General features: G+C 36.9%; 1 protein-coding gene across 3 annotated transcripts in view; it reads left to right on the forward strand.

The window, feature by feature from the left end:
* Positions 1–27,984, forward strand: part of LOC5569446 (RNA pseudouridylate synthase domain-containing protein 2) — a 705,082-nt gene that overhangs the window by 215,013 nt on the left and 462,085 nt on the right. For 2 of the 3 annotated variants that reach the window (XM_021846703.1, XM_021846704.1), the window contains exon 2: positions 22,991–24,635. The exons of the other annotated variant lie outside the window; for it this stretch is intronic. In XM_021846703.1, coding sequence (XP_021702395.1) covers positions 24,021–24,635 — 615 coding nt within the window. In that variant the 5' untranslated portion in view covers positions 22,991–24,020. The remainder of the gene's footprint in view (positions 1–22,990; positions 24,636–27,984) is intronic. 3 annotated transcript variants of the gene reach the window in all.

Consider the following 27,984-nt stretch of genomic DNA (forward strand, 5'->3'; position numbering starts at 1 on the left):
TGAGCAAAGCAACGATGGATAGTGTACAATGCTGTGTAAAGATATCGGGTGCGTTATCGGACCCGTTTGAAACACGCAAAGGACTTCGACATGGCGATGGTCTTTCCTGCCTCCTGTTCATTATTGCGCTAGAAGGTGTTATGGAACGAGCGGGCTTCAACATGCGGGGCACGATTTTTTTTTTTTTTTACTTTATAAAATTTAGTTTATTTGTCGTTGAGATTGTTTAAAACTAGTTACATTGAAGATAGTTACTATTCAATTCGCAGATAAAAATCTAATTCACCGACATCTACTGCATTATCACAATCAATGATAAAGGAGACATAACTAATGAACAACTTGAGTATTTTTGTTTTTGTTCTATTCCCTATTCTGTCTAAAACAGGGTGGATAAGTTCCTCGTATGAGAGTCTTCTGCGATCATCAATCAACGTTGCCAGCACATTCTGCAGATGCGACCACGCCGCAGTCACTCGTTGACACTCACTCAACTTATGTTTGAGTGTTTCCGTGGCTGCATTGCAATGCAGACACTGCTCGCTGTCCACACGACGAATGGTGTACCACAGTTGTCTGTGTTCTAGCTTCCCATTGACGAGCAGGTACCACCTGCTACGCTGAGCTGAGTTCATTCGTTTGCTGCTTACGTTGTTCCAAACTCGTTTCCAGTTCACAGTTGGATGGTGCAGCTCAACTTTCGGTCGATCGGTCTGATTGATGTAGTAATTATTTATTAGATTGGAGGATGGAGATTGTTGGATAAGGGCTGGCAAACGAGGATATGTTTGCAGGATGAGTTTAAGGCAAGGAAGATCTGCAGGGGGAGGGGGAGGATTTGCTTGGGTGAGAAAGGAATGATAGTATGGAATGGAACCAATCTCTTGGAGGTGGCGGTTGATAAGAAGGGCTTTCCCCTTGAAAGATGGTAGCTGGAGCTTTAACCCTCCTTGGTCCTTAGGTCTCGCCAATTGTTGCATGGGAACACGGGCTGGTTGCCTTCTCCATAAAAACGTTCCCATAACTGATGTTATTTTCGCCGCATGCGCATTATGTTGTGGTAGTATCGACGAGAGGTACCAAACTTTAGAGGTGATGAAAGTATTTAAAAGTATCACCTTCTGTTGGAGCGTTAGGGTGCGCAAAGAGTGCATCCAGATCTGTTGCGCTATTCTGCCCACCAGAGCGTCCCAATTCAGGGCAATCATACGCCGAATGGAGTTGGTGAACTTTACTCCCAAAATTTTGGTTTCATTTTCCGTTATTAACCAATCCACTTGGATCGGATTATCATTCACAAAACCAACGTCAATGGACGTGGTTTTGCGGAGATTCAAAACTGCTCCAGATTCCCTACCGAAGCGAATAAACAAGTCACGCATCGCATGAACCTTCTCTGCTGATGTGGCGATCACGCTGATGTCATCCGCGTATGCCACTACCAAATCGGTTCCACACACTCGTTCCAGAGCCGCCACTAAAGGGTGTAGGTATAACACAAACAAATGCATCGAGATCGGGTCGCCTTGTCGAACCGAACGCTGGATGGGAAACGCTGTCGTCAAATGCCCGTTTACTAACAAGCGCGAAGCGGAGAGATTCGAGATCCGCGAGAGCAAATCTACGAAATGCGGGTTGAACCCGAGAGACCGCATGTTCCCGTACAGGAAAGAGTGCCTTACTCGATCGAAAGCGTGGTCGAGATCGTAGCTCACGAGTTTCCCTACCTGCCTCCGTGCCGTCAGTTGGGCGATTCGATCCTTTAATGCCAACGTCGCCTGGAAGATGTTGTTGTCTGCATTGGAGCATTTTTGAGAATTGCTGAGTATTCGGTGTGCCTTCATCACATTCTCCAGTCGAGATTTCAAAATACGGGAGAGTAACTTATAGTCAAAATTGAGAAGGGAGATCGGTCGATAGGAGCCGACCGTGTTGCCAGATCCCCTCTTTTTGACTAGAACGATGACTCCATCGACAAATTTTGACGAAAAGTTGGATGCCAGAGCCTCATTTAGCAGTAGATTTAACTCACGGTGGACGATGTCGAAGGCCCGAAGATAGAATGCCTTCGGTATTCCATCCGGCCCTGGTGATTTTTTGGACGCACTTGTTTTAATTGCCGTCCAGATTTCCGCTGTCGTGATCGGTTCCATACAGGCGTCATTTGTTGCGTCATTTTCCGGGATAATCCGGCCACACTGGAATTCCTCCGGTAATCCCCCTTCTCTTTCTGGTTCCGAGTATAGCTCGGAGAAGAAACGGAGCACGTGGTCTTGGATGGCTTGAGAGTCATTGATCTCTTCACCATGTTCGCCATCTAATCTCAATATCGTCGTTCGTTTACGTCTCCGATCTCCTAGCTGAAAAACAGAGAGTGGCTCTCCAGCTACGATCGGCGTGTTTATGTGTACGAAGGCTTGCGTGAATCTTCGTTGCAGTGACAACATTTCTCCCTTGATCCGATTGATCGTTGCTAGCATTGCTGGGTTTTGGTAGATCACGATCTTCAATAAACCCTGTCAGTTCATCTGTTTCGCTGACGTCGTGGACATTGTCGGAAGAACGTTCCATGTGGTTGCTGAACAGTATACCACACGAGAAATGTGAAGTAGAACGGGTTGTATTAAAGGTAAATACGTCGTAGACGAATTATCTGTTGGCTGGAGGAACCAAGAGCGATAGAACTCGTATTGGCAGACGCATAATGATCGACGGAGATGAGTTCGAGGTGGTGGACGAATTTGTCTACCTCGGATCATTGATAACGTCGGATAACAACTGCAGCAAGACGAATCATTGCCGGAAGTTCTGCTTACTACGGACTCTACAAGATCTTGCGATCTGGTAAACTTAACCTCCGTACTAAGTGTACCATGTACAAGCCATTGGTAAGACCGGTAGTCCGCTACGGGCATGAGACGTGGACAATGCTGGAAGAGGACCTGCAAGCCTAGGAGTTTTTGAACGACGTGTTCTTAGGACGATCTTTAATGAAGTATTTGAGAACGGCGTATGAAGGAGAAGAATGAACCACGAGCTTGCGCAACTCTACGGTGAACCCAGTATCCACAAAGTCATCAATGCTGGAAGGGTACGATGGGCGGGATACGTTGTAAGAATGCCGGACAACAATTCCGCAAAAATAGTGTTCACCTCAGCTAGATGGTTTGACCAAGTGGAGCAGGATCTTGGAAGTGTGGGGCGATCGAGAAACTGGAGGCTAGCAGTCATAGACCGAGTTAATTGGCGTAACATTGTGGTGCAGGTTATGTCTTGAAGGACGTAGCGCCATCAAAAGTGAAAGTAAAGAATGACTCAGATTGTCCACGAATAGTTTGGGATGAACATTATGCCTTGCTTTCATGAAATTATTATTTCACTGATTTATTATGAGCATATACTGTAGGGGGTGACCCATTTCACATAAAGCAGTTTCATAAAGGCAGACAATTAATCGTTCCATAAAAAAATATAAAATTTCCATAGAAAATGCAAAATTTGCTAGTAAAGAAACAAGGGTAAAATCAACAGAAAAGTTAAAAATTTACATAAAAAAATAAAGAAGTGCATAGAAAAAACAAAATTTTCCATAAATAAACAAATTTTGAGCAATAAATAGATTCAAAAGTGCAGTAGAATCGACAATAATCTCACTAAAAAATATCGAATTTTACATTTAAAAACCTCAAAATGTCCCTATTTTCTTCACAAAAAGCAAGAAATAATTTTAAATTTTCCACAAAAAAAGCCAAAATTTGCAATAAATAAATAATAATTCGCCCACAATAAAAAAAAATTTCCATTCAAAAAATCAAAAAGAGTAATAGCAGTAAATGCAAAGTTGCAATAAACTTACCCAACTGAGCAATTCAAAATGAAATGACAATCAATACATGAAAATGTTGTAGAAAATTCCAATATTTAAGTTAAATTTTCCATAAAAATAACGTAATTTTACAATAATGAGTTCCCTGGCTGGGGGGCATGAGAGCATAAGCTTCTACCATCAATGTAGTTGGACATAACCCAAGCAGTGACATAAGTGTTCCTAATATTGGAAGATTAGATATCCCATGTTCCATGTTTCATTTCAATTTTGCCGAAATAATTGAAATAATTAAAATTGTAGCGCCTAACGATGGGATGTATTAAAAAAACATTTTTTTGTGATTTTTCGAAACCTCGCCTCCTCTCCATGTATGATTTTTTGTATGAAACATTATTTTTTTCTATATGGCAAGAAATATTTATTCAAACCCGGCCAATCTTTCCGCTCTCCCCTCCCCTAAATTCTTACGTAAATAATTATCGAACTCTAAAATGCAATTACTACATCTACATACGACGACTAATTAGCTCCAATTGTGAAAACAATGCTTCATTTTGACTGAAAATTTATGAAATTCATTACACACATTATTACTCATTATTGTAAAATTACGTTATTTTTATGGAAAGTTTTACTTAAATTTTGGTATTTTCTACAACATTTTCATGTATTGAAAGTCATTTTGAATTGCTCAGTTGGGTTTATTTATTGCAACTTTGCATTTACTGCTATTGCTCTTTTTGATTTTTTGAATGGAAATTTTTGATTTAATGTGGGCGAATTATTATTTATTTATTGCAAATTTTGGCTTTTTTTTGTGGAAAATTTATAATTATTTCTTGCTTTTTGTGAAGAAAATAGGGACATTTTGAGGTTTTTAAATGTAAAATTCGATATTTTTTAGTGAGATTATTGTCGATTCTACTGCACTTTTGAATATATTTATTGCTCAAAATTTGTTTATTTATGGAAAATTTTGTTTTTTCTATGCACTTCTTTATTTTTTTATGTAAATTTTTAACTTTTCTGTTGATTTTACCCTTGTTTCTTTACTGGCAAATTTTGTATTTTTTATGGAAATTTTATATTTTTTTATGGGACGTTAATATTTTAGCCGTTTCATAAAAGAACAGGTAGCATTTTAAAGAAGGCATATTATTCTCATTATGCCAAACGTCCTTATGCGAAACGTCCTCATGCGAAATGTCCCACCTCCTATACTGTAGTAATAATTAGTAGAATGGAAGCCAAACCTCAAATTTTCAAAGGCACAAATCTAGAGAACTATACATCCGTTCAAACTTTATCGATTGGTAACCACCAGCGTGTGATCAATTGATTAAGTTTTCAGCTCGAACAGATGTTTGGTTCTCTAGATTTGTGCTCTTGAAAATTAGAGGTTTGGCTTCGATGCATATTCTCCTTAAAGTCCTTTATTCCAGGAAGTACTTGGATGGCTCAGAACAACGTTTGAATAGAACTCGACAATACAACAACAAAATCTAAGGAACATGTCGCGTTGAACTTCTTTGCATTTCCAAAGATTTTCAATGTACCTTAGATATGTTGCAGGTATGACTTTTTTTACAAAGTTCGTGAATTGAGTTAGGACGATCCTATGGAAAATTTTCGATTGGATGGAATTTTCGATGAAATAATAGTTCAGACATGTTAAGCCTATAAATTGGTGATAAATATTCATGATCATTAATTTATAAGCTGAACATCTCTAAACTACATTACAAAAGAAAAGGTCGAAGCATATCACATTATATCATCGGAAATTATCATTCCAATTAATAATTTTCAATAGGATCACCCTAACTCAACTCACGAACTTTGTAAAAGAAAGTTATGCAAATTGAATTTATATAAAAAATCACTTTGTAAAACATTGTTTCAGTGTAATTCACTGGTTGGGAATAGCACCCATTGCACTCAACAATACATCCAGTTTAATGATATGAGTTTACTGGACGTATACTGTTTATCAATCAATCAGTTAATATGGTGCGGATATTATCGTACAGTAACGTAAATTGAATTTACGCAAAAAATACTGCTTAAATCCAGGTTTTAGTGTATTACAATTTATGTTCAGCTATACTGGTAAAACATTTCGCAATGCACTCAGGATAGTCACACAAAACACTTCAAGTTGGTCTCCCTAAACGGTCGTTTGCATGAGCATATATGACCGTACAACTCGTAGTTGCTACTTCGTGATTAACCAGAATAATCGAAGTTATTCAGAGATGTTATGAATTGATTAGGATTAGCTAACCATTCTCATTGTGCATAAATCGAGAGCTCAAAATTAAAAGTCAATAACGGCACATGAACTTGTTCAAAGGTATTTGCATGAGAATTTCTATCATCATGTCATTTCGTGAAGTTATCGTTGAGGTTCTTCACTCGATGTGAAGTATGAACACGAATTGAAAATACTATATTCTTCAAAAGCCCTACCGAATCAATCGTATAATACCGCTTTGGTATGGGCCTCTCCACATTGTTCGATTTCTGGTAATAAGAAAGCGGACCGCTTGCTATGGTGTGTGCTATGGAAGGTATTGCCTTATTTATAATCAACAAATTGCCATCAATGAATGGAGACCAAATTTCCGTAGCGTATATGAACGCTTTTCAGCAAGACCATTGCAAGCAATGGCACGACTTCAAAACTGCTCTAATAAGTATCTACAATTGGAACTGACCCAAAGGATATCGTAGTCACTGCCAAATTTGAAGGCACAATTCCTAATGCGATAGTCATATTTTCCGGGACAACACCATTTTCAATTTCGCGATGAACGGTTTTGCATTCCCGCTTCGCCAAATTGCGCCACGGACTGAACCATAAAGGTAAAAAAAGAGCCTAGTATCAATGCTTTCAAGTTCCAGCTTACCCACAAAAGGATTATTTCCTACACGAACGAGAGCAGTAAAAGTCATCGTCCAGCGCAAAACCGTTTTCCCGTAGTTTTCCGTGTTCGATGTTGTCATTTGCGCCGAGAAAGCAACGAACTTCGCGCCAAATTGGGTCGTTTCCATGATGCCGACTCTCTTAGCAGCAAACTAATTGCCGACTTGTCACCTCCTTCCCACCGCTCGACGGAAAGACGACGATAAACGTTGTTCGTCGTCCTGTTGGGACAGAGTTACCATCCGTGCTGATTTAGCTGGAGATGTCGTGATTTTCCTCAAAGATTATTTTGTACTTTATTTCAATGTACAACGTTTTTTTATTTTAACTTTTGGTGTTTCAAAATGAAATTTTCGTTTAAAGTATATTTCTATTTTCATTATAATTGTATGGTTTAATTTTAAAATATTTGGCATTTACGCACATCTCAAAATAAATTGACAATGCTAACTATCTGATATTATGTATCATAAAGGCATTCAAAAAAAATGTTTAAAGTTAAATATGTCAAACCCTTGATTTTTATCAGAAGAAAAATACAACTTTCGGAATATTTCTTTACTGTTATTGCTATTTATGTCTTAAATTTGCTCATGGAACTACGCAATATTGTCAAACAAGGCGTGTTGATTTTCAGTAAAATAGAAAAGTTTTGCGATAAAGAAACGGTGTGGGTTCGAACGTCTATATAGTACAGTTATACTTTTATGAGAAACATTTTGTGTACGCAATAAAGTTTATTATGAAATTTTGATAAAAATTTTAGCCATTGTAACTTTTTTGAGACGTATTTAAACTGAGTAAAAAAATATAAAACTTAATTTTCTGTACAATAAAACTATAAGGTGAGTCCTGGTTTTCGACCCCAACCAGATGGTCACCCTATGTTGTTGGGGTGTTTTATGATCGAAGCCATATTTTTCCATCAGGCCGTCAGGATTATGGATTTTCTTCGTTCGTGTGCATTTTCTGATTTGGAAGAGTTTCATTTCGTTCGAATGACTTCCGGGGCCCGGAAGGGCGGCCCACGATTGTCGATTGCTTTCGGGTTTGTTTTTGGAATCGAAAACATTAAATCCCGATGAACGGGTCGAAAAAGGTCGTTGTGTCGCTTTTTCTTCGGCGCCTCCGGACTGTTTTGGTTTCGATTTTTTAGAGGGTTTAATTGTGTTGTCCGGCGTTTTAATTTGAATGAGACAAGTGCTTGTTGCTACCATTTTACGGTTGAGCTACTGCACAGCAAGACCATTTGATTTCTAGGAGCACCGCTGAGACAAAAGTTTATTCATACAGACTCGTTGTTCTGATTTGAATCTACGTGACCTGGATGAAAGATACGATAGACATGGTGCCTTTTGCGAATTGCAAATCCAAAATTATCTCGCAAATGATACGGCCAATAACCCGAGACAAGTTTGCGCAATATATTGCAAACGAACTTTGCTATTTATCATGTTCATGTAGAACCAGTTTGACCACACCATGCCTGGACTTTGGGCACCTATCATCTCTCTGTTCGAAAACTTACTGACGTAAACATGACATACATCATAACTTCCTACCATTTAACCTCATCAGGATTGTTCATCTTTCTCGCATAGCGAACGATTAGTCACTTTGCTCGTACATTCCAGGAAAATTAGCAAAAACCTCACCCCACTTGCTAACGAATACCGCTGTAAGAGAGCTTAACAATAAATAATCAATCAATCGACCGTGCTAACATTATCTTTGGATCCTCCACCACCACTCTGTCCTGCAGAAAAAAAAAATCTTCGCTCTTGGGTATGAAAAATGAGCTTCTCCAAAGACCGCTCCCACACCAACTGTCTGTCAGTCCTGGTCCTAATCGAAGAGCAGGAGATCATTTCAGTTTTGGACATGGATGCCCGTAAGGCCATAATGCGATTTTTGTCGGGCAGCTCATGGCAGTGCCACAGTGGTTCCATTTTTTCTACAAAGTGGTCATAAACCATCTTAATCTCTATGGGATATAAAATATCATCATGAATTGTAAAATTATTTATGTTTTGACTTCGAAACCACTATCGAGATTATCATTGATAGAATTTGAAATTCGAAAAATTTGGATTATGAATTACTATCTACTTCGCAAACGCAATGTTTGAAAGATTATAATAAAAATAGCGAATTAACGTTTTTAAGATTAGTTTACCAACATATTAGCAGTACGGATGAAAATTAGATTTCAGATGCTTTTCTTAAACGTAAGCATGATTTGTTGATGTTTTGCTTGAGAAAAAAATTCTATACTGTAAGAAGTTTCACTAATTGACTTAAATTTCCTGTAAGCTTGTTTTAAAAATCACTGTTCAATAATGACAATAGTGTTTCCGACATTCTTTATAAAAGTGTATCAATTCATTCAGAGTGATTGATAACAAATATTTCATATAATCCCATCAACATTTTGGAATGTCATCAAATATGGTTAGAAGGAACAAGATAACCGACTCCCGTCTTTTTAAGACGACATGAACAGCGCCGCTCTGGTGAGTCAAAAGTCAACTAATACGTAACGTTCTCCTAGTATTCACCAGATGTTGAAGTGTTCGATTATGACACGCTCAAAACAAGTTACATAGCTCTCACGGAGTTGTTCTATATTGGTCAGGGGACCGACACGGCTGTCATCTTGCATACATTTCGGATCTTCCTCACATCGTTTTGGTACTTCGCGTTTTGGTACCCACTTTCTGGTCGGTTTGCTCTAACCTTGCTCCTGATTTTCGAGTATACGGCTCATACGCTGCTTGTGCTAGATTCTGGCAATTAAACATATCGCATTCAATCGTCGTATTTGACGACGCGCTTTTCATTAGTTCGTCATTTTGTTTAATGTTTTACGCATCAACGAGGTATAACTGATGTATCCTACTCATAAAAACCTATGTTTTGTCCCTCTCAAAATAATCAAAACAAGAACACTGGACGCCATGTTGAATTCATGTTGGGTTGGTAAGTATTGGCTCATGTCACCCCCCTGATATTGGTAATCATATTTGAATGCCATAAAATGCAAAAAAATGAAGAATAACATGAAGAAGAACGATTTTTTTAGTACCAATTTTGTGTTGGTCCTGAAGAGCCTGATTTTGTGTAAGTCGTTCTGAATTCTGTGTAGCTTTTTTAAGCGTTTTTGTTTTGATCGCTTCCTCTGAGGGATTCCACGGAGGCGTGCAAGTCGATTCTGATCGACCATTTCAAAAATATCTGAAACTTTGCACAGTTTTTCAGTTCCATCTAAATCGTCATTTTCCGATATCAAATCTTCAAGTTGAGTCACGACTAACTTTTCAAAAGGGTGTATGTGAAAATGGTTCAAAAATATTCAAAAAGCTGCACAGCAAAAACGGTTCGTTCGATAGTTAGACAACTAAAGAAACAAAGTTAGACAACTAAATAAAGATTCCAAATAAAATACACACAGTAAAAAAAATTTTTTTTTGCATTAAAAAACATCATTTTTGTCACAAAAACTCAAATATCTCAAAACCCTATCGGAATACCAACGTAATTTTTTGAGGGAAAACGGTCCATTATATTAGCTATCTACCATAAATTTGGTGATGGTAAGCCAATAAACAAAAAAGTTATAACATTTCAAATATTTCCCAAATTTGACACTTAGTGAAAAAAATTTTTTTTTTTTATTGTTATTTTTTTTTAGGACCGCAGTTTGTTGCTGAATTTTTTGTTAAGGGTACCATATGAGGTTAACAAGTTGTTTTCATGATATTTTATTTAATTATTCATAACTATTATAGCATCTATTAGAAAGTTAGACGCGATCCAGTGTTGTGATCTAAAGTCTTGATAGTGTCATATTTTTTATTATACGTAACTGAAGAAAAATTCTCTCAATAGTGTTGAAACCTTTTGACTTTGTTAATCATATTTGAGAGAAAGCGAGTAACTTCAACAACATCAAAAACATGATAGGTACATACCATGAACATACTCACGAAAAAGCTAAAAATATACTACCACTATGGTTATAAAAGATTTAATTGTAAAATTTTTCTTCAGTCAAGCAAACGACACCAAACTAGTCAGTAAAAACTTAAAAGTGATTTTGTTTATTAAAATCTAACGAGCAACATGAGTAGTCGCTTTCTCAACTGTTGTAGGCCGTTTGCAGAAAAAAAGTGTTCGAAAGAGCTACGAAATCTCACCGAAAGCACCATAGATAAACTGAAAGCGGCTGGTTATGCTCCAATGTCTACATTGAATACAAATTTACGCATTTGTACGTCCTGCCGTTTAAACGTTGACAAACGGGCAATCTGTACATCATCGGTGGATCAGGTTGCAGGAAGTTCGAAAACAACAACAACTGAGGAATTACTAGATGCACCGACAACAACTGAGGAGTTACCAGAAGTACCAAGTGCAGATAGTCTTGCCACGGTACCATCAGCGACATCTGTTTCAACAAATCAATCAGAAGATGAGTGCATCCAGAAGGTCAACATCGAACGCTTCAACAAAGAGATAGCTGGAATAAAAGTGACTCCGATTAAATGGACGAAGATGGGTTACGTCAATTATCCCGAGAAAAAATACCGTGAAATCAACGAAGCTGTACGAAGAAACCTCTTCAAATTAGGACCTGAGGATGTGGAAAATACAGACTACGATGAGGTAATTATGAATATGAAGGAAAGGTTCTCGAATCTAGCCACGACAAGGAAAGAAAAATTATTGATTTTGTCGATGCTGCCAAGCTCGTGGTCTATTCAAGACGCCATTGATGAGTTCAAAACCAATAGAAATACAGCAAAAGAGGCAAAACAATTCAAAAATAACTGTCTTGCAACCAAAAATGCTAGGTCGAGTACTTCATTAACAGATGAGACAAAAGAAAAAATAATTCAATATTTTGAAGACGATGAAGTAAGTAGAGCTATGCCTGGCCAAAAAGATTATGTATCTGTAAAAAAAGATGGAAAGCGTCAAGCAATCCAAAAACGATTAATGATGACTACTTTGAAAGAAGCGTATACACGCTTCAAGGAAATTAACGAAAATATTAAGGTAGGTTTTTCCTCATTTGCAAGCCTTCGTCCAAGGCAATGCAAGCTTCTATCCAATTCAGGAACACATAATGTTTGTGTGTGCACAACACACGAAAATATTAACCTAATCTTACATAGTTTGAAAAGAATCAATTTATCAAAGGATATTAAAATGTTAACTGGTAGTCTTTTGTGTGAAAATACAACATCAAATTGCTATCTACGATCTTGTTCGGATTGTCCAGATTCTTCATCATTGGAAAATACTTTATTCGCTGAGTTTGAAGAAAATTATATTGATCAGTTATCATTTGAGCAATGGGTGACCACGGATAGGTGTGACCTAGAAACTATTGTAAAACCTGTAGATGAGTTTGTGTCATTTTTTTGCTTGAAATTAGAAAGTTTAATTCCTCACGACTTTATTAAAACAGAGCAATCCCGCTTTTTAAAAAATACGAAAAATACATTACAAGATGGTGAATTTTTAGTCATTTGTGATTTTTCTGAAAACTATAGCTTTGTATTGCAAGATGAAGTGCAGTCCCATCACTGGAACGTGCAACAAGCTACAATTCATCCATTCGTTATTCATTTCAATGGAAGTACGCAAATTGAACATTTTAGTTTTATTGTAATTTCCGAAGATTTAAGACACGACTCAGCATCTGTAAATTTGTTCATTGCCAAAATGATTAACTTTTTACGCGTTGATAAGGATGAAGAAATCAGAAAGATATATTTCATGTCTGATGGAGCAGCATCGCAGTACAAAAACCGTAAGAATTTTTCGAACCTATGTCAATTTAAATCAAAGTACGGAATTGATGCAGAATGGCATTTCTTTGCTACGTCACATGGCAAAGGTCCTTGTGATGCTATTGGAGGAACCATAAAGCGCATGGCCGCAAGAGCAAGTTTAGCCAAAGAACGTGAGCATCCAATTAAAACTGCAAAAGAACTATTTGATTGGGCGAATCGCAGAAAAGAAGAAGATTTAACAAAATTATCATTTTGTTTTACTACTACTGAAGAGTACGAATTAACGGCATCAGAGCTCAGCGAGCAATATAATAACGCGAAAACGATCCAAGGAACCCAAAAATTTCACTGTTTCATTCCATTGTCAGAAAATAAAATTAAAGCAAAACTATACTCGAACTCTCGATTACTTTTTCAAATGGACGTAAGTAACTTTCATACGGTTTTGAGAAAACTAATTGAGAAGAATCACAACCTGTCTTCTAAAACTGTTTTAAAATGAATCACCTTTTTGACATTTTTTCGCCGTGTACATCGCTCAAATTTTGCACACAATCAGATCGCTTTCAAAAACTAGGTAGTTTTCATTATTGTCAACAAAAATAATTATAAATAAATAATAAGCCGTTTCATACAGTTATTTTCGGCGTTTTTCTACCAGTGTTAAATCGGCTCAAGTAGTGTTTTGTTTTAATTCGTGGTTAAGTCACTTTGTCTCTCTATACAGCGGGGCGGCGAAAGTAGTGGTTAGGTTGCGAAAGTTGAAAATCTTACTTTCGTCGTTTTGTAAATCCGGAAATTAAACGTTCTAAAAGTGAAAAATCTAGTTGAGTAGGAGCGGAACATGTGGAATTTCGTCTGCGAAACACGTAGGATCAATAAAGTAAGTTTGTTCTCCTTTTTGACTTGAGACTATTTAAATAAGTTTTCGAGAACTGTACTGATAATGATGCAAAAGTGTTCGATATTGTAAAAAAATTGAATAACAATAAATAAATAAATAAGTATTAATAAAATGTTTTCATGATCTCATAACGCATACCCAAATCCAAAACTTTTAAAGTTTATATATAAAATTTAGAAACTCATCGATCATACTCTAAAAAAAATATCCTGATAAAAAAAAAATATTTTCGTGTAATCTGTTAATTCATTTTAATTTATACATATATACATGTACATATAATATTAATACATATACATAATATTTATACATATAATATACATAATACTAATGAATACATGAAAACGACTTGTTTAATTCACGCAAGGCCCTTAACAATAAAATCAGCAACAAACTGCGGTTCCCGTAATAATTTACACCGAAAAAAAAAAATTTTTTTCTACTAAATGTGAAAATTGTGACATGTTTGAAATGTCATAACTTTTTTGTTTATTGGTTTACCATCACCAAATTTTCATGGTAGATAGCTAATATAATGGACCGTTTTCCCTCAAAAAATTACGTTGGTATTCCGATAGGGTTTTGAGATATTTGAGTTTTTGTGTCAAAAATTATGTTTTTTAATGCAAAAAAAAAATGTTTTACTGTGTGTATTTTTTTTTGGAATCTTTATTTAGTTGTCTAACTTTGTTTCTTTAGTTGTCTAACAATCGAACGAACCGTTTTTGCTGTGCAGCTTTTTGAATATTTTTGAACCATTTTCACATACACCCTTTTGAAAAGTTAGTCGTGACTCAACTTGAAGATTTGATATCGGAAAATGACGATTTAGATGGAACTGGAAAACTGTGCAAAGTTTCAGCTCAATAGAAAAAAATGAATTAAAAAATTTACCAAATTTTGGTGCTGTTGCTTGGAATCACTCCTCTTCGTAATCGTTTTTCATTTACACGTTGATTTTAATTTAGCCGAAAATAATGTCAATTTTCACTCATCAGATGGCAGCAGTGTTACTTGAATAGCGTGTCGCCGGTACAATATATGGGAAAACGAAGAGTCGTTCATCGTTTCCACTAAACATCTTTGGATGTCATGAAATATGTATTGTTCTTAGACTATTTGTCAAAACAAATTTAAATTTCTTTTAGTTTTGGCTCATAAAAATTTGAACAGGATTCAAATATCCCTTGATTTTTTCACATATTTTTAAAACAAGATAATCTACTTAATCATTCACGGCCTTACTGTTCATATCCAACAAAGACGCGTATAAAATGAATGTGTCTACTTTTTCCAGATCATATATGATCCATGGAAAGGCAAGGCAGTGAAAATTAAGATAATTTATTTTCTCCGATTTTTGGCCCATGGTCGGTACCACTGTGCAGCGTTGCCGTCGAACGGCCGTCGTCCACTCACTCTACCGCAGAGGTCAACTACATACACATCCATTATTATGCTTGTCGGTGTACGCGCTACGATTCGCCTTACTCTCCATAATTGTGTTTTGACGGAGGGGCTGGTCTGGCTTCCCGATAAATGGCTTTTCGGAAGGCTAATAGACTCCACCCCGAAACGGTCCCGTTGTTGTTGTTGTTCGAAGAAGTCAAACGGGATCCGCACAGGTCGAGTGCTGGAGCTGCACTTGATAGGTCGTGCTGAATTGAATGGGGATCGGGAGTGATGATGAGAAGCATAATTATACCGGTGTTCGGGGTGTTTTGAGCTAACTAAGATAGGAGAAATATTTTTGAATGTGGAGTTCAGATTTGGTGAGGTCGACTTTTTTTTGTCAGCTATTAGATCATATTTCAATATCGATATAATCATCGACCAATAAACTTGCAAGTTATTATTTTGATCTTATAATATCTTAACAAGATATTGTTCAACACTTATCCATACTTATTGTTGACATTATTTATGATTTGTTGTCTCTTATCCCCAAAACACCAATCATAATCTTCAGTAATTCACTTAACAATAAATTATTATGTTGATCAACTTTATGCGGCTGCTCAGCTGCTCAGGCATTTTTCTTTGAAACCCCTTGGAAGATCGAGTTCTACTTATTTTAGTTATTCCTTTTTTTAGTATTTAATCATTTTTTTAATGTTTGCACAATTCGATTCCCATAACTGTGGTTTACAATTCTAACGTGTCTCTATTGTCCGATATCCAAAGGTATGTCAAATACTTATCAGTTCTCATGCCATAAAAAAAACCTTCAGTCATCCGATAAGCCATAATAGCACTTCAAGTCTCGTTAACCGTCTTCGAACGCGGCTACTCCAGTTGGGTCGAAATACTCAAAGGTGAGAGTAGAGCCATTCAGTGGACCCTATTTTCAAAGTATCTGAAGCACCTCTCCATATAATTTGAAAAGTCATCGTTTTTTCCCTATATCAGTTTTTTTTTCAATTGAGTTTATTAGACGATGAGCAGCCGTCTTTTTGCGCCGCTCCTCGCATCGTGTAATTCGATTCATGAAGAAAAGTAAACATCACCACTTAAGTACCATGATCGGACACCTCATTGAACAGCGAAGACGGGAAAGAGAGTCCGCGTTTTTCTTCAGCAGCGTATCAAAATGTCGACTAAACGTTGCATATTAGGCGCAAAAGTACAATTTCGCTGATCAGGCGCGATATTCTTCCGGGGCGCCACGCGCTTTTTGTTGCTTTACTGTTGATTTACGCATGTTGATAGAGAGCAAAACAAAACCGAATTAAGTTGACCGAACAGCCGAGTGAGGCTCGTTAGCTCGGTGCTGCACAATGGTTTCATTTGTTCTACAAAGCGGTCATAAGCCATGTTGAACAATATCTGATGGAAAATATTATCAGAAACTGTCAAATTAATCATGTTTAGACTATAAAAAACATTGCAAAGCTAATTAATAAAGATTATATTGATTTAATAAAAAAAAATCCAGAAGATTGAAACATGTTCCAATCTCCTTGAAACTTTCACGATTTGTTTTTACATCCGATATATTTTAGAGAAAAATATATAATTGACCAAAACATGGTTCATTTTTGTATGATTTGCGGCTACTTTCACCAAACAATGTGTTGTTGACAACGGATATCAACTCAATATCGACAAGAATTCAGATGGAAATGACTTGCGATTTACGGCAGTGTACTCATATTGAAAAATATGCATACACAGTTCGAACGAAACGTGTAAATTTCTGAGACATATAATACACATAATTGGAGCATGGAAAGTCATGGATATTTACATGTCATGTCATGTAAACTTCAATTATATGTCATGTAATCTAGCAGAATCCTCTGTGATTACGTGAAATATAACACATATTTACATGATTTCAGACTTAAATTTACATGACGTAATGTTTGCATCGCATAAAGGAAGTTTACATGACGTGTAATCTTCATTATTTTTAACTGCATAATTTCCATAGTTACGGATATCTTGGTATGAATTTATTTACAAGAATATTCTGGTTTCAATCGAACAATTTCAGAGAAAAAAAAACAACCAGATTTGAAAGCATGCTGTTGACCTTTTTGCAAATATTTGTAGCTAGTAGCTGTGAAATGTGATGTGCTTGAACATTTCTGAGTGCAACATCAGATTCAACAACCCCAAATTTATTGGAGACACATGATTTGATCCTTGAGACACGCAAGACTGATATTTTTGTTCTGCTGTGTGTTGCACGAAAAGTTCAAATTTTGATCAATGGTCGCTACCACTGTGCGGTGAAGCGCGCGCAACTCCCCATTTGTGCCGGGTCATTGTCGAAAATTGGACACACTTATTCATGCTCGTAGGGGATCCGACTTGGATTTCCGATGTTTTTTGTCGTCATTTCGTGGTTCAAAGGGGTAAGAAAGTCTCCACCGTCGAAGATGTGTAGTTTGGTGGAATGATAGACACAACGTATATTTGTTTATTTTGCGAATTGAAACCTTTATCCAATAATAGATGGAGGAGGTCGAGGTCGACACCAGTATGTAGTTAATTTCAGTGATCGATTGATGGCGGGTAATTGAAGAATAGACTTTTTTTAGTCTGATTCCCAGTTGAGACTATTGATTACAGGCATGATCTGCATACCATGACAAACCGATTTTGACCGTACAGGAGGTCAAGTGGATTAGCGATGATGTACGGGTTTCAGTTGAAGCTCCCTTGAACTCACTGACTCTGTCTTGCCTCTACTTGAAGCAACGGAAACTTGTTGTTTATTTGCAAGTACAGGACACTTGAAATTCATTTAAATAAACTTTATTTTATACTTTGAATCAATTATGGAAGGTGTCATTGTTTTGGTTAATGTCTCAACATTTTGTTTCTGAAAATCGGAAACGCTTGAAATCAATTCTGAGAAGTCATGCTTTCAAAATACTCTTGGTTCATTATACACCGTTTATTCTCAACCATCATTTCAATATTTAATATCTTGAAGCCTTGTTCACCTTTACTTGGTATATGAGTATCATTTTAAATTATTCTTAGTGGCTCTTTATTCAACCACACAATTCTATGTATCAAGTCAACTTCATTGAATGTGACCTCAAAACTGTAATTGACATGTTATCTTGAGCTCGAGTTTGGTAAAAAAAAATGTTGTGCGATCTTGGTCTCACAAGAAACGCGTTCAATACTATCTGGTCTTGGGTGTTTTATTATGGATGCTTTTCAACATAATACAGTGCTGGACAGCATAAAAAAATGATCATAATCGGAAACTAGGGTCTTAGTTCTCCTTCTAATACATGCTATTTTTTCGAATTACATCATTACATTGATTATTGACACTTTTTAAATTATAAAATTGGAATTACTTGCTCAATTCAGCAAAGAGCACCCTTCCCTTATCTCAATATAATTGATTTGTTTGGGCGAATCCAGTTTTTTACATATTCTGATTCTACGTTAAAAATTGAGCCAGAACCCATTTTTTAAATTTTCTGTGCTATGGAACTATTTTTGAACCACGTTTGAAATTAGTATGGATATCACTTTTGAATGGGGGTGACTCATTTCGCATACAGACATTTGGCATAAAACAGTTTCATATAAGAACAGGTAGCTTCGTATAGAAAGCATATAATTCCCTTTATGCCAAACGTCCATTATGCGAAACATCCACCCACTCCATGAATCCATGAATTAACCTACGGGACGAGCTGTCATTTTGTAAATTAAAATGTCGTTGGGTTCTTCTTCTACTTTTTGGCATTACATCCTCACTGGGACAGAGCCTGCTTCTCAGCTTAGTGTGCAATGAGCACTTACACAGTTATTAACTGAGAGCTTTCTTTGCCAAAGTTGCCATTCTCGCATTCGTATATCGTTTGGCAGGTACGATGATACTCTATCCCCAGGGAAGTCAAGGAAGTTTTCATTATGAAAAGATCCTGGACCGACCGGGAATCGAACCCAGACACCTTCAGCATGACTCTGCTTTGTAGCCACGGACTCTAACCACTCGGCTAAGGAAGGCCCCGTTGGGTCTACATATTGAAATCTCCATAAATCATTATCAAACTTAAGATATATGTTTTACTTTGAGAAATGTGTACTTCAAGCTACAAAAAACCGGAACTTTTTCATTGCTTACCAACCCTATTGTTGCATGCATTGCATAATCAATTGTGAAAGCAGATATCTCTCATCATTTTCGAACTCATTCAGCCTAATGACCTTTTCGGCCTTGTGATCCATTCGGCCTTACTAATGACCCAACACCTATAGGCACAATCCTAAATGGTATTTCGGTGTCCATAGTTTTCGGGCAGGTTGCGGATTCTAACCGAACGGCGCTCATGTGATCGGTGCTGTTAAATGTCATGAATTTCACGTGACTTTTACAATTGACTATAGCGAATATCTCTCTTCCCCATGAAAAATGTTATCGAAAAACTCCTGTTCCCGTGACCATTTTTCAATTACTACCGATTAGTCGTACTAGGAGATACCATTTTCCGTTAAAAATCGTGTTATAAACATTGCAAATTTTCCAACTGATTAACATTTAACAGCAATGCACGTGATCAAAGTTCGAAAATTTTCCAAAAATGGCACGATTTGATATGTCAAAAGGTTAGCTTTTGTTCATCTTCATATTTGGCCACTTCTTCCTGGACCTCTGGAGCCAGTTTCAGGTCACTATCGGTCGTAACTCATATTATTGTCGTAGGGCAAACATTTGATCGCAATTCATTGTGCAATTGAAAACGGCACAAGTTCATGTGTCGTAAGATTGTTTTTTTTTTCAATGTTTACCATTCTTCTAGACACCTAGTAGCGTTTCCGTATTATTATCGGTATATTTTGCACTTTGTGTTCTTATTTAGAGTTATTCTGCCGTCTTGTTATGTAAAAGGATTTTTTAAGTTTCAAATGTTTCAGTTTTATGTACAAATATTTAAACTCTACTACATACCTTAACTACTTTAACATGAATTGAAACCCACTAATCGTTTATCGAAGATATGTATTTAGATTGATTATTTAAATTTTCGGTACCCTTTAGTTCACGAGAAAGGCATGAAATTTATTCCAATTATGAACAAGTCCCAAGTAATAATACAGCAGTATTTAAGCTTTCGTATGGATTTATCAGTGTTTTATTGCAGATACAGGAATACTGTAATAGTTACATAAGGCATTTGAAGCTATAAGAACATTTTTTGATTCCACCCCTGTCGTCAGAACCTAAACAATGAAATCAAACTTTTGCTTTCTTAGGACACCAAATCAGTGTTATGAAAAACTCCAATTTTCACAACTCACGTTTGAGATTTTTCATGCGCGAGCTTTCAACCACGCAACTCAGCAGTCAAAAAAATCCAACTCATCTATGGTTTATCTGTTTGACTCATAGCCTCATACTTCCATAATTTTCTTGCACAAACAATGACTTGCTGTTAGTTTTGTAGAATTCTAATAATCCTTTCCAACATAAACACCAATAGTCAGTTTTCACGAATTTTTGAAGGGATTTAGGACTGAATCGTTTTTGACAGTGCGTGATTGTGATTGAGTGATTTTGCATAAAAATCTCAAGCATGAGAATTGTGAAGCAGATCTCGAATGAGTTCTCTCGTCTGAGAGCTTATTGATTTTAATTTGAGTGTGAAGCTAGCAACACTGCACGAAATATGTTGTTTGCCTAATGACAACACATGTTGTTTTCCGTATTTTAGTTATCATAACACGCCTGAAATGCCAAACTTTTCTTGATTGCTCCCCATAAAAAGCGAAAAAAGCTGAATCATCTTCAATAAGCATTTATAAAAGCTGTTTTCCATGCGCAAATGCCTGTCCATAACATATGCTCTTGTTTATGCTTTTATGATGACTGAACAGCATTTCTGAACGACAAATTGTCAATTATTGTTCCCGTTTATTACATTGTCAAATTTTATTCATTATTTCTATTGTAAAAAGCTATGATACAATGAACAAATTTATACAATTTCATCAATTTCATCTCCGGAGCTGCCCTAATAAATCAAGAACTTCAAAATATTTTTTGATTGTCACCCGGTACTTCATATTCACAAACGCAAAATTTCTAGAAATATGTCACTTTAAAAGAGGCATATTGCAAATGCAAGTTGTGTACTCTTTTATCATATATGTAGGTGAATGTCACTTTGAACTGAAAATCCGAATACTACCTATATGAACTTCACTTCAAATACATAGTTGAGACACAATGAGAGTAACAACCACAAACATGTTTCCAATAAAGAGAATCAAAAAAGTTGATTTGAGCATTGTACATTGTAATTTACGTCCTGATTTTATCTTTTGACAGATATGCATATTTGGACTGCCACTTTTTTTCTTGATGACTAAAAGTGGAATCAAAGGTAAGAAATCAGGGCGGAAATAAAAAGTACGATACTGATATGTACTTTTTTGATTATGTTTTATTGGAATTCTGTTCAGAGGGTTCGATTACGTTAAAGATGTTTTCAATCTTCATTTGTTTTTATTGACAAATAATAAGGTCGATTTAGGAATCCTTCATTGATCCTAAAATGTTATGATATAATAATTTTCTAGTTGAAGCCTTTTTCATTTAGAAGAGTTGACCTCAATATGGCATTCATAAATGTTGTATTGTTTTATTTTTGAGACACAACTATGCAATGGGGTAGTTCAGAATTCAAAAAAGGTTGAAAATCCAGACTCCCATATCCCATATCAAGGATAGTAAGAACCTTATGATAAAAATAGTCGTCTGTGAAATTTTCATTACAATCATCATTATCATCTACATCTTATTTGGTTCACCTTTAAATCTCTACAAAAAAATGAGAATTTCACAGAATACTATTTTTATCGTAATAATGGTAAGGAAGATATGGGAGATTAAATTTTCAAACCTTTTTGAATTCTGGACTTCCCTACTATACACTTCATAGTTTCTTCTAGAGCGGGCAGAATAGACACAATCTACTCTGCAAGAGGTTTCGGTGGATGCACTAAAGACAAAACGTTTACAGATACGGTACGCGTTTTTCGATCGTCTCAAGTGTCGTGTTACATCAAAATGAATAACGAATTCTGAAAACGGTTGAGGTCGTCAAACGAGTATTTGTTAAAATATAGCACTTTATAGTTGAAACTGAATGTTACATTTACTAAATAAAAAACTAGAAGATTGTTTCTCCCCGAAGAAATACCGTAAGGTGGTCCCGGGAAGATAAGGGTAGGCCAAGGGTCATGTCGATGCACTGTACACCACTTGACTGTGTCAAGTGCAGTGCATGAGCTGGTTTTAGCGGGTCATCAACCCCGCATTTTCTGAGTTACCTTCTCAGGATATCTGTTTGCAGATTTCCCCCTTGTAAAACATAAAAAAAAACACTAGAAGATTGTTTATGATTATGATATCATCTAAAAGTATCGCTTAATTTTAGGTTTAATCAACACCGAGAGTAATTTCAGAACTTTAATTCCAAAATATAAATTCAATGTAGCGGCATTAATTTTAATAGAAACATTTTTTATTCTTCAATTTATCGTCAATTTTATGATCAGTCATTCCCGCAATAACAGAAGCATTTCGAGGTTAATATGTACAACTAAATCAACTGAAAAGTGACACTAAATCTCTCTGCCATCGCCACCAATTATTCTTCCCAAAGCCTTCACTTCAATCACTATCATCTTCCCCCTATTAGCCGTGTCGTACATCAGCACCATCAGCGCCTTCCTCACCACCACAACCACCACCAGCAGCCCAGCCCAGCATCCCAACAGCGTCGAGCAAAAGAACAACTCAGCAAAGAGCATACTACCGTCCGCGCGAGCACGCCTTCAGCAATATCCCCCCTTGAAGAGCAACTAGAGGAGGGAAAGAGCTCAAGAACCACTTCTGTTTTACTAATTAATCTCAACACTAATTATATCACCATACTTTTTTCTCCCCTTCTCTGTATCTTCCCAATTTTCCGAACTTGAACCGATGATGGCCTTTCTTGTCGTCAACCGTGTGATGGCTGTGGCAACATTTGGCACTACAACAACAGCCAACCAGCTAGCCGGGTTCTGATGATAGCGAACAGCTCCACTATCGGTCCTCCACTATTCCGTCCCGCCGAAGCGGTGGACGACGAGTATGTGTCACTACACGTGTTGTTAATTTAATTTACTCCCAGGCCGTCACCGTCGTCATCATCGTCATCGGTTGACCCTCGCGAGACCCGTCACTAAAAAGAACTACGAGTTAAGCGAAGATAAATAACGAATAATTAACGACGAGTCATTGCAAGATTATGCAACAGCGCCGTAGGTCATCGGCGGTGCGACATCGGGGCGGACAGACTCCGGACTTTCAGTGTTAAGCCGGCATCGGCCTCCGCTTATCATCACGACTTCGCCGATGAGCGTCCAGGGAAATAGGGCCAACAAGGGACCTCTACGGTTGTGGCGAACGCGCAACTGAAGAAGTGTAGACCAACGGGAGAGAGCCCCCGTGAGTGAAGAAGTTCCACGTGAAGTGGATCAGCGGTGTCTACCGTCGACCAATCAATTCGCGGTTCGCGTGAGTGGACCTGAGTCTCAGACTGCTGAGAGTGAGCGCGCGCGAGAGAAGAGGCCTCCGTCAGCAGTTGGCGCGGTGGAGCCGACTTCGAGCTGCCCGTTGATGTTTGAGATTAATTTATTTGGCTTTTAGTTGCCTTTCGGTCTCGGAGGCGGCGTGACGATCAGCGATCGTATTCGATTCATAGCTTGTGATTTTGCTTCGAGGCGCGTGAGTTTGTGACGACCGATTTCCTTTTGAAGTTTTCGTTCCGTTTCATCGTCGGTTTTGTTTATATCCCCGGTCAGTCGTTCGTCAAGGCAGAGGAATTCCGCGGGCACTGCGAGAGAGTGCCAAAAGTTTTGCACGTCTATGCCACCTGTTGTGGGGTTTTTGGCAGTGATTTTATCTTGTGATTTGGTCCTTGTATGCATGATTGATAGTGATATCGTGTGAGAAGAAGCATAGCTAAACGAAGAAGCAATTGGAATATTAAAAAGTGTGATTAACAAGTGTAGTAAGTTTAGAAAGCGAAGATGCAGCACCATCCTGGTTCCTGGTATATACCGTGGGGTGTCCCGGGGATGGGCCTCCAGAAAATGATGGCTGTTCCGTTCAATCCGGCTACGGCCGGTTTCCATCAGCCTCAGATTGCGGCAGCAGCGGTTCAGCCGCCGCCACAGGTTCAGACCGCCGGTCAACAGCAAGCCAGCCAACAGGCTGCGTCTTATCACCATCAGCACCAGCTACACCAGCACCATCCGGCAGCGGCCCTTCATAATCCGGCTGCGGCCGTTGCAGCCGCTGCTGCCATGCAGCATCAGGCCCTACACCCAGCGGCCGCTGCCGCTATGTTCACCCCGTTAAATCTACGTAGCTTCATGGCCCACCATCCGGCGGCTCATCTGAACCTCGGACAGCAGCCGATTGCGACCGCCCAGCAGCCACAGCACACCCAGTCGGCAATCCCCGGCACGCCCCAGACCCAGACCCAGCAGCTGACCGCGCTCGGTTTGAATGGGGCCATTGGGGCCATGGTTCCGATGCGGCAACAGCAACCGGCTCCACAGCAGCCGGGAATGCCGCCACAGTCGCAGAAGACGGCCACCAACGTGGTGTCCACCAGTACGCTCATCATGCCAATGAGAAAGGTAAGTGTCGATGACAAATCGTTTGAACAGGTCTGTTTTTTTTTTTGTTCGTTTGTAATTCGACCGTTCGCAGGTGAGAGCGTTGATTGCGGTTATGCCACCCCGAGAGGGATATGTCGCATTTTGCCTAGATGGTAAATGAAGTGTTCCGTTTAAATTAAATCCCTGGTTATGCCTGGTGGCAACAGCTTGATTTGAGAGCAGGTTTCATTGTTTGAATGGCTTAGAGCGGTTTTCTCTACGGATTTGGTCAGTTGGGTGAAAGTAAAAACTTGTGGTTTAAGCGAAAATGGGTTTAAAGCAATTTTGACGACTTATACCGTTGAAAAAATCAAGAATTTTTAGCTTTTCGTACTATCACTATTACAATTTAAACGTTTTTTTCGGGTTTATAAAGGGTTCAGGTCGACGATAATACTGTATACCGCTTGAAAAATGTTGAATATATAAATCTTTGGAAAAAAATATTCTTCTTCTTGGCATTACGTCCTCATTAGGACAGAGCCTGCTTCTGGCTTTGAGAACTAGCAATCATTAATGTTTGGGGAAATTGCTGTGCATTCAACATATGTTTTGACCTTTAAGATGTCCAATTTTTTTTGTAGTGTATTGTTAATGTGTTGTTAAAAACCCAACCAAACACGGCATAATCCAAGTGTAATTGGCGAAGGAACAAAGAGGGGCTAGGAATTTCTTGGGGAATATATAGTTGGAATGTTTTGCAAAAAATGGATTGATTGATTACAGATGTTTTAAAAGAATTCCATCATGGCTTAGTTTATTTTTTCAAATGTATGTCAGAAACTTGGTGCGTTGGCTTCAGTTCTTTAAAGTTTTTATTTAAAACTTAAAATTTTTAACTACACTTTTCAAATGTAACTTATTATGTTAAATTTTGAGAAATTATAAAACATATTTGACTAATTTCCAACAGATTAGTAGGAATGTTTTTGAAGCCACCCTTCTATTTTCCCTGAAGAGTTTTAGTACAATCAAATTTCTCATGGAATATCGTAGGGGGGGGGGGCTTCAGAACTTTTGCTATAAATCTCTTGGAAATTAATCAAATAATATTGTCAGATTTGTTCATACTCAACGATAACAACTATTATTAATACAGCCATTCCATGAAAAACCGATCTAGTGGGTCTCCGAATTCCGTGCAAATTTGCTATTTTGTTCCTTATCCGAAATAAGGGTACACGTATTTTTGGATTTTTTGATTAGGGTAACCATTTCCAAAACCCGCGATTTTGCAAAATTTTTATTTTCAAAAAAATGATAACTTTTGAACCGTTTGACCGATTTTCAATATTTTTGGACGAAATGAAGGCTAAAGATTTTGATTTTTCGGGAAAAATATAAAATTTCACGAAAATTGTGTTTTTTACATGAAAAAACTCAATAGTTTCCGTTTTTTCGTGTTTTGAAGGCCTCGGGACCAAAGGGGCTATTGCTACTCTCATTTTTTCTTAAAAGTTCAGAAAATTTTACGTTAACTGTCAAATTTTCAGTGATGTATGTTTTTTAGTTTTTGAGATATAATTTTTTGAAAATAAAAAATCAGTAATTTTTCATCGGCACACACTGTAGATCTCAGCGCATTAGATTTGTAATGTTAAAAAAAAATCATAACTTTTGAACAGCTCAACCGATTTCCAATCTTTTTTTATGAAATGAAAGCTTAAGGTCTCAACTTTTCAAAAAAAAAATAGAAAAAAATGGAAAACTTTGAAAAAAAAAATTTCACATTAAAATATATGAAAATTTCTAAAAAAAACTAGAAATTTTTATATTTTTCACGTTCAAACATATTTTTATCAGATTTTTCAATTTTGTCTGAATAGTTGAAATTTTAAGCTTTCATTCCATACAAAAATATTGGAAATCGGTTAAGCTGTTCAAAAGTTATGATTTTTTTTAAACATTACATATCTAATGCGCTGAGATCTACAGTGTGTGCCGATTTTTTAATGATTTTTTATTTTCAAAAAATTATCTCAAAAACTAAAAAACATACATCACTGAAAATTTGACATTATATTTATATTTTTCCTGAAAATTCAAAATCTTTAGCCTTCATTTCGTCCAAAAAGATTGAAAATCGGTCAAACGGTTCAAAAGTTATAATTTTTTTAAAAATAAAAATTTTGCAAAATCGCGATTTTTCTGGTCACCCTATTTCGGAAATGGTCACCCTAATCAAAAATCCAAAAATACGTGTATCCTTATTTCGGATAAGGAACAAAATAGCAAATAATTCGGAGACCCAATAGATCGGTTTTCATGGAATGGCTGTATATATCTACTTTTTATCCACAAATTGATTCCAGAACATGTCCCGGGATACAATACAAATTTACCTAAACTTATCAAAAGTTCCAAAATGTCTCCAAAAAATAATTGATTTTATCGAGTTTTATACTAAGATATTTCCCTGTGAATTCCTTGAAATAGTTTCCACACAAAATTATTTACAAATTCTTTCGAAGTTTATCATGAATCTTTCAGAAATATTTCCAAGAATCACCTATAAAAATGTTTTTGGTATGTCTTATACTTTTGAATCTTTAGAGGAAATTTTGTAAAAAAAAAGAAAATGTTTGTTTCTGAAATCAGCAGGTAGAAATTTGCGGAGAAGCATTTAGCAAAATAGCTGGGAAGATACAATGGATTTATCAAGATATTCATAAAGAATGATCTGCCTCAAAATATTTCTTTAGTTTTTGAACCAACAATGAAGAGTAGATAGATTTCTAGATGTTATTTATGAAAAAAATCTCGGAAAAAAAAACATTCATAAAACAATTGAGTGGTTTCTAAAACCTAAAACTGATTGAAGGCTGACGGAATTTCTGGATAATTTTTTCGAGGAGTTCAAAACTGTATTGAAAATATTTTAGTATAACAGTTGAGGGATTCCACGGAGGCATGCAAGTCGATTCTGATCGACCATTTCAAAAATATCTGAAACTTTGCACAGTTTTTCAGTTCCATCTAAATCGTCATTTTCCGATATCAAATCTTCAAGTTGAGTCACGACTAACTTTTCAAAAGGGTGTATGTGAAAATGGTTCAAAAATATTCAAAAAGCTGCACAGCAAAAACGGTTCGTTCGATTGTTAGACAACTAAAAAAACAAAGTTAGACAACTAAATAAAGATTCCAAAAAAAATACACACAGTAAAAAAAAATTTTTGCATTAAAAACATCATTTTTGTCACAAAAACTCAAATATCTCAAAACCCTATCGGAATACCAACGTAATTTTTTGAGGGAAAACGGTCCATTATATTAGCTATCTACCATAAAAATTTGGAGATGGTAAGCCAATCAACAAAAAAGTTAT

Source organism: Aedes aegypti, chromosome 2 (genome assembly GCF_002204515.2).
Source record: "Aedes aegypti strain LVP_AGWG chromosome 2, AaegL5.0 Primary Assembly, whole genome shotgun sequence".
NCBI classification, from domain to species: domain Eukaryota; kingdom Metazoa; phylum Arthropoda; class Insecta; order Diptera; family Culicidae; genus Aedes; species Aedes aegypti.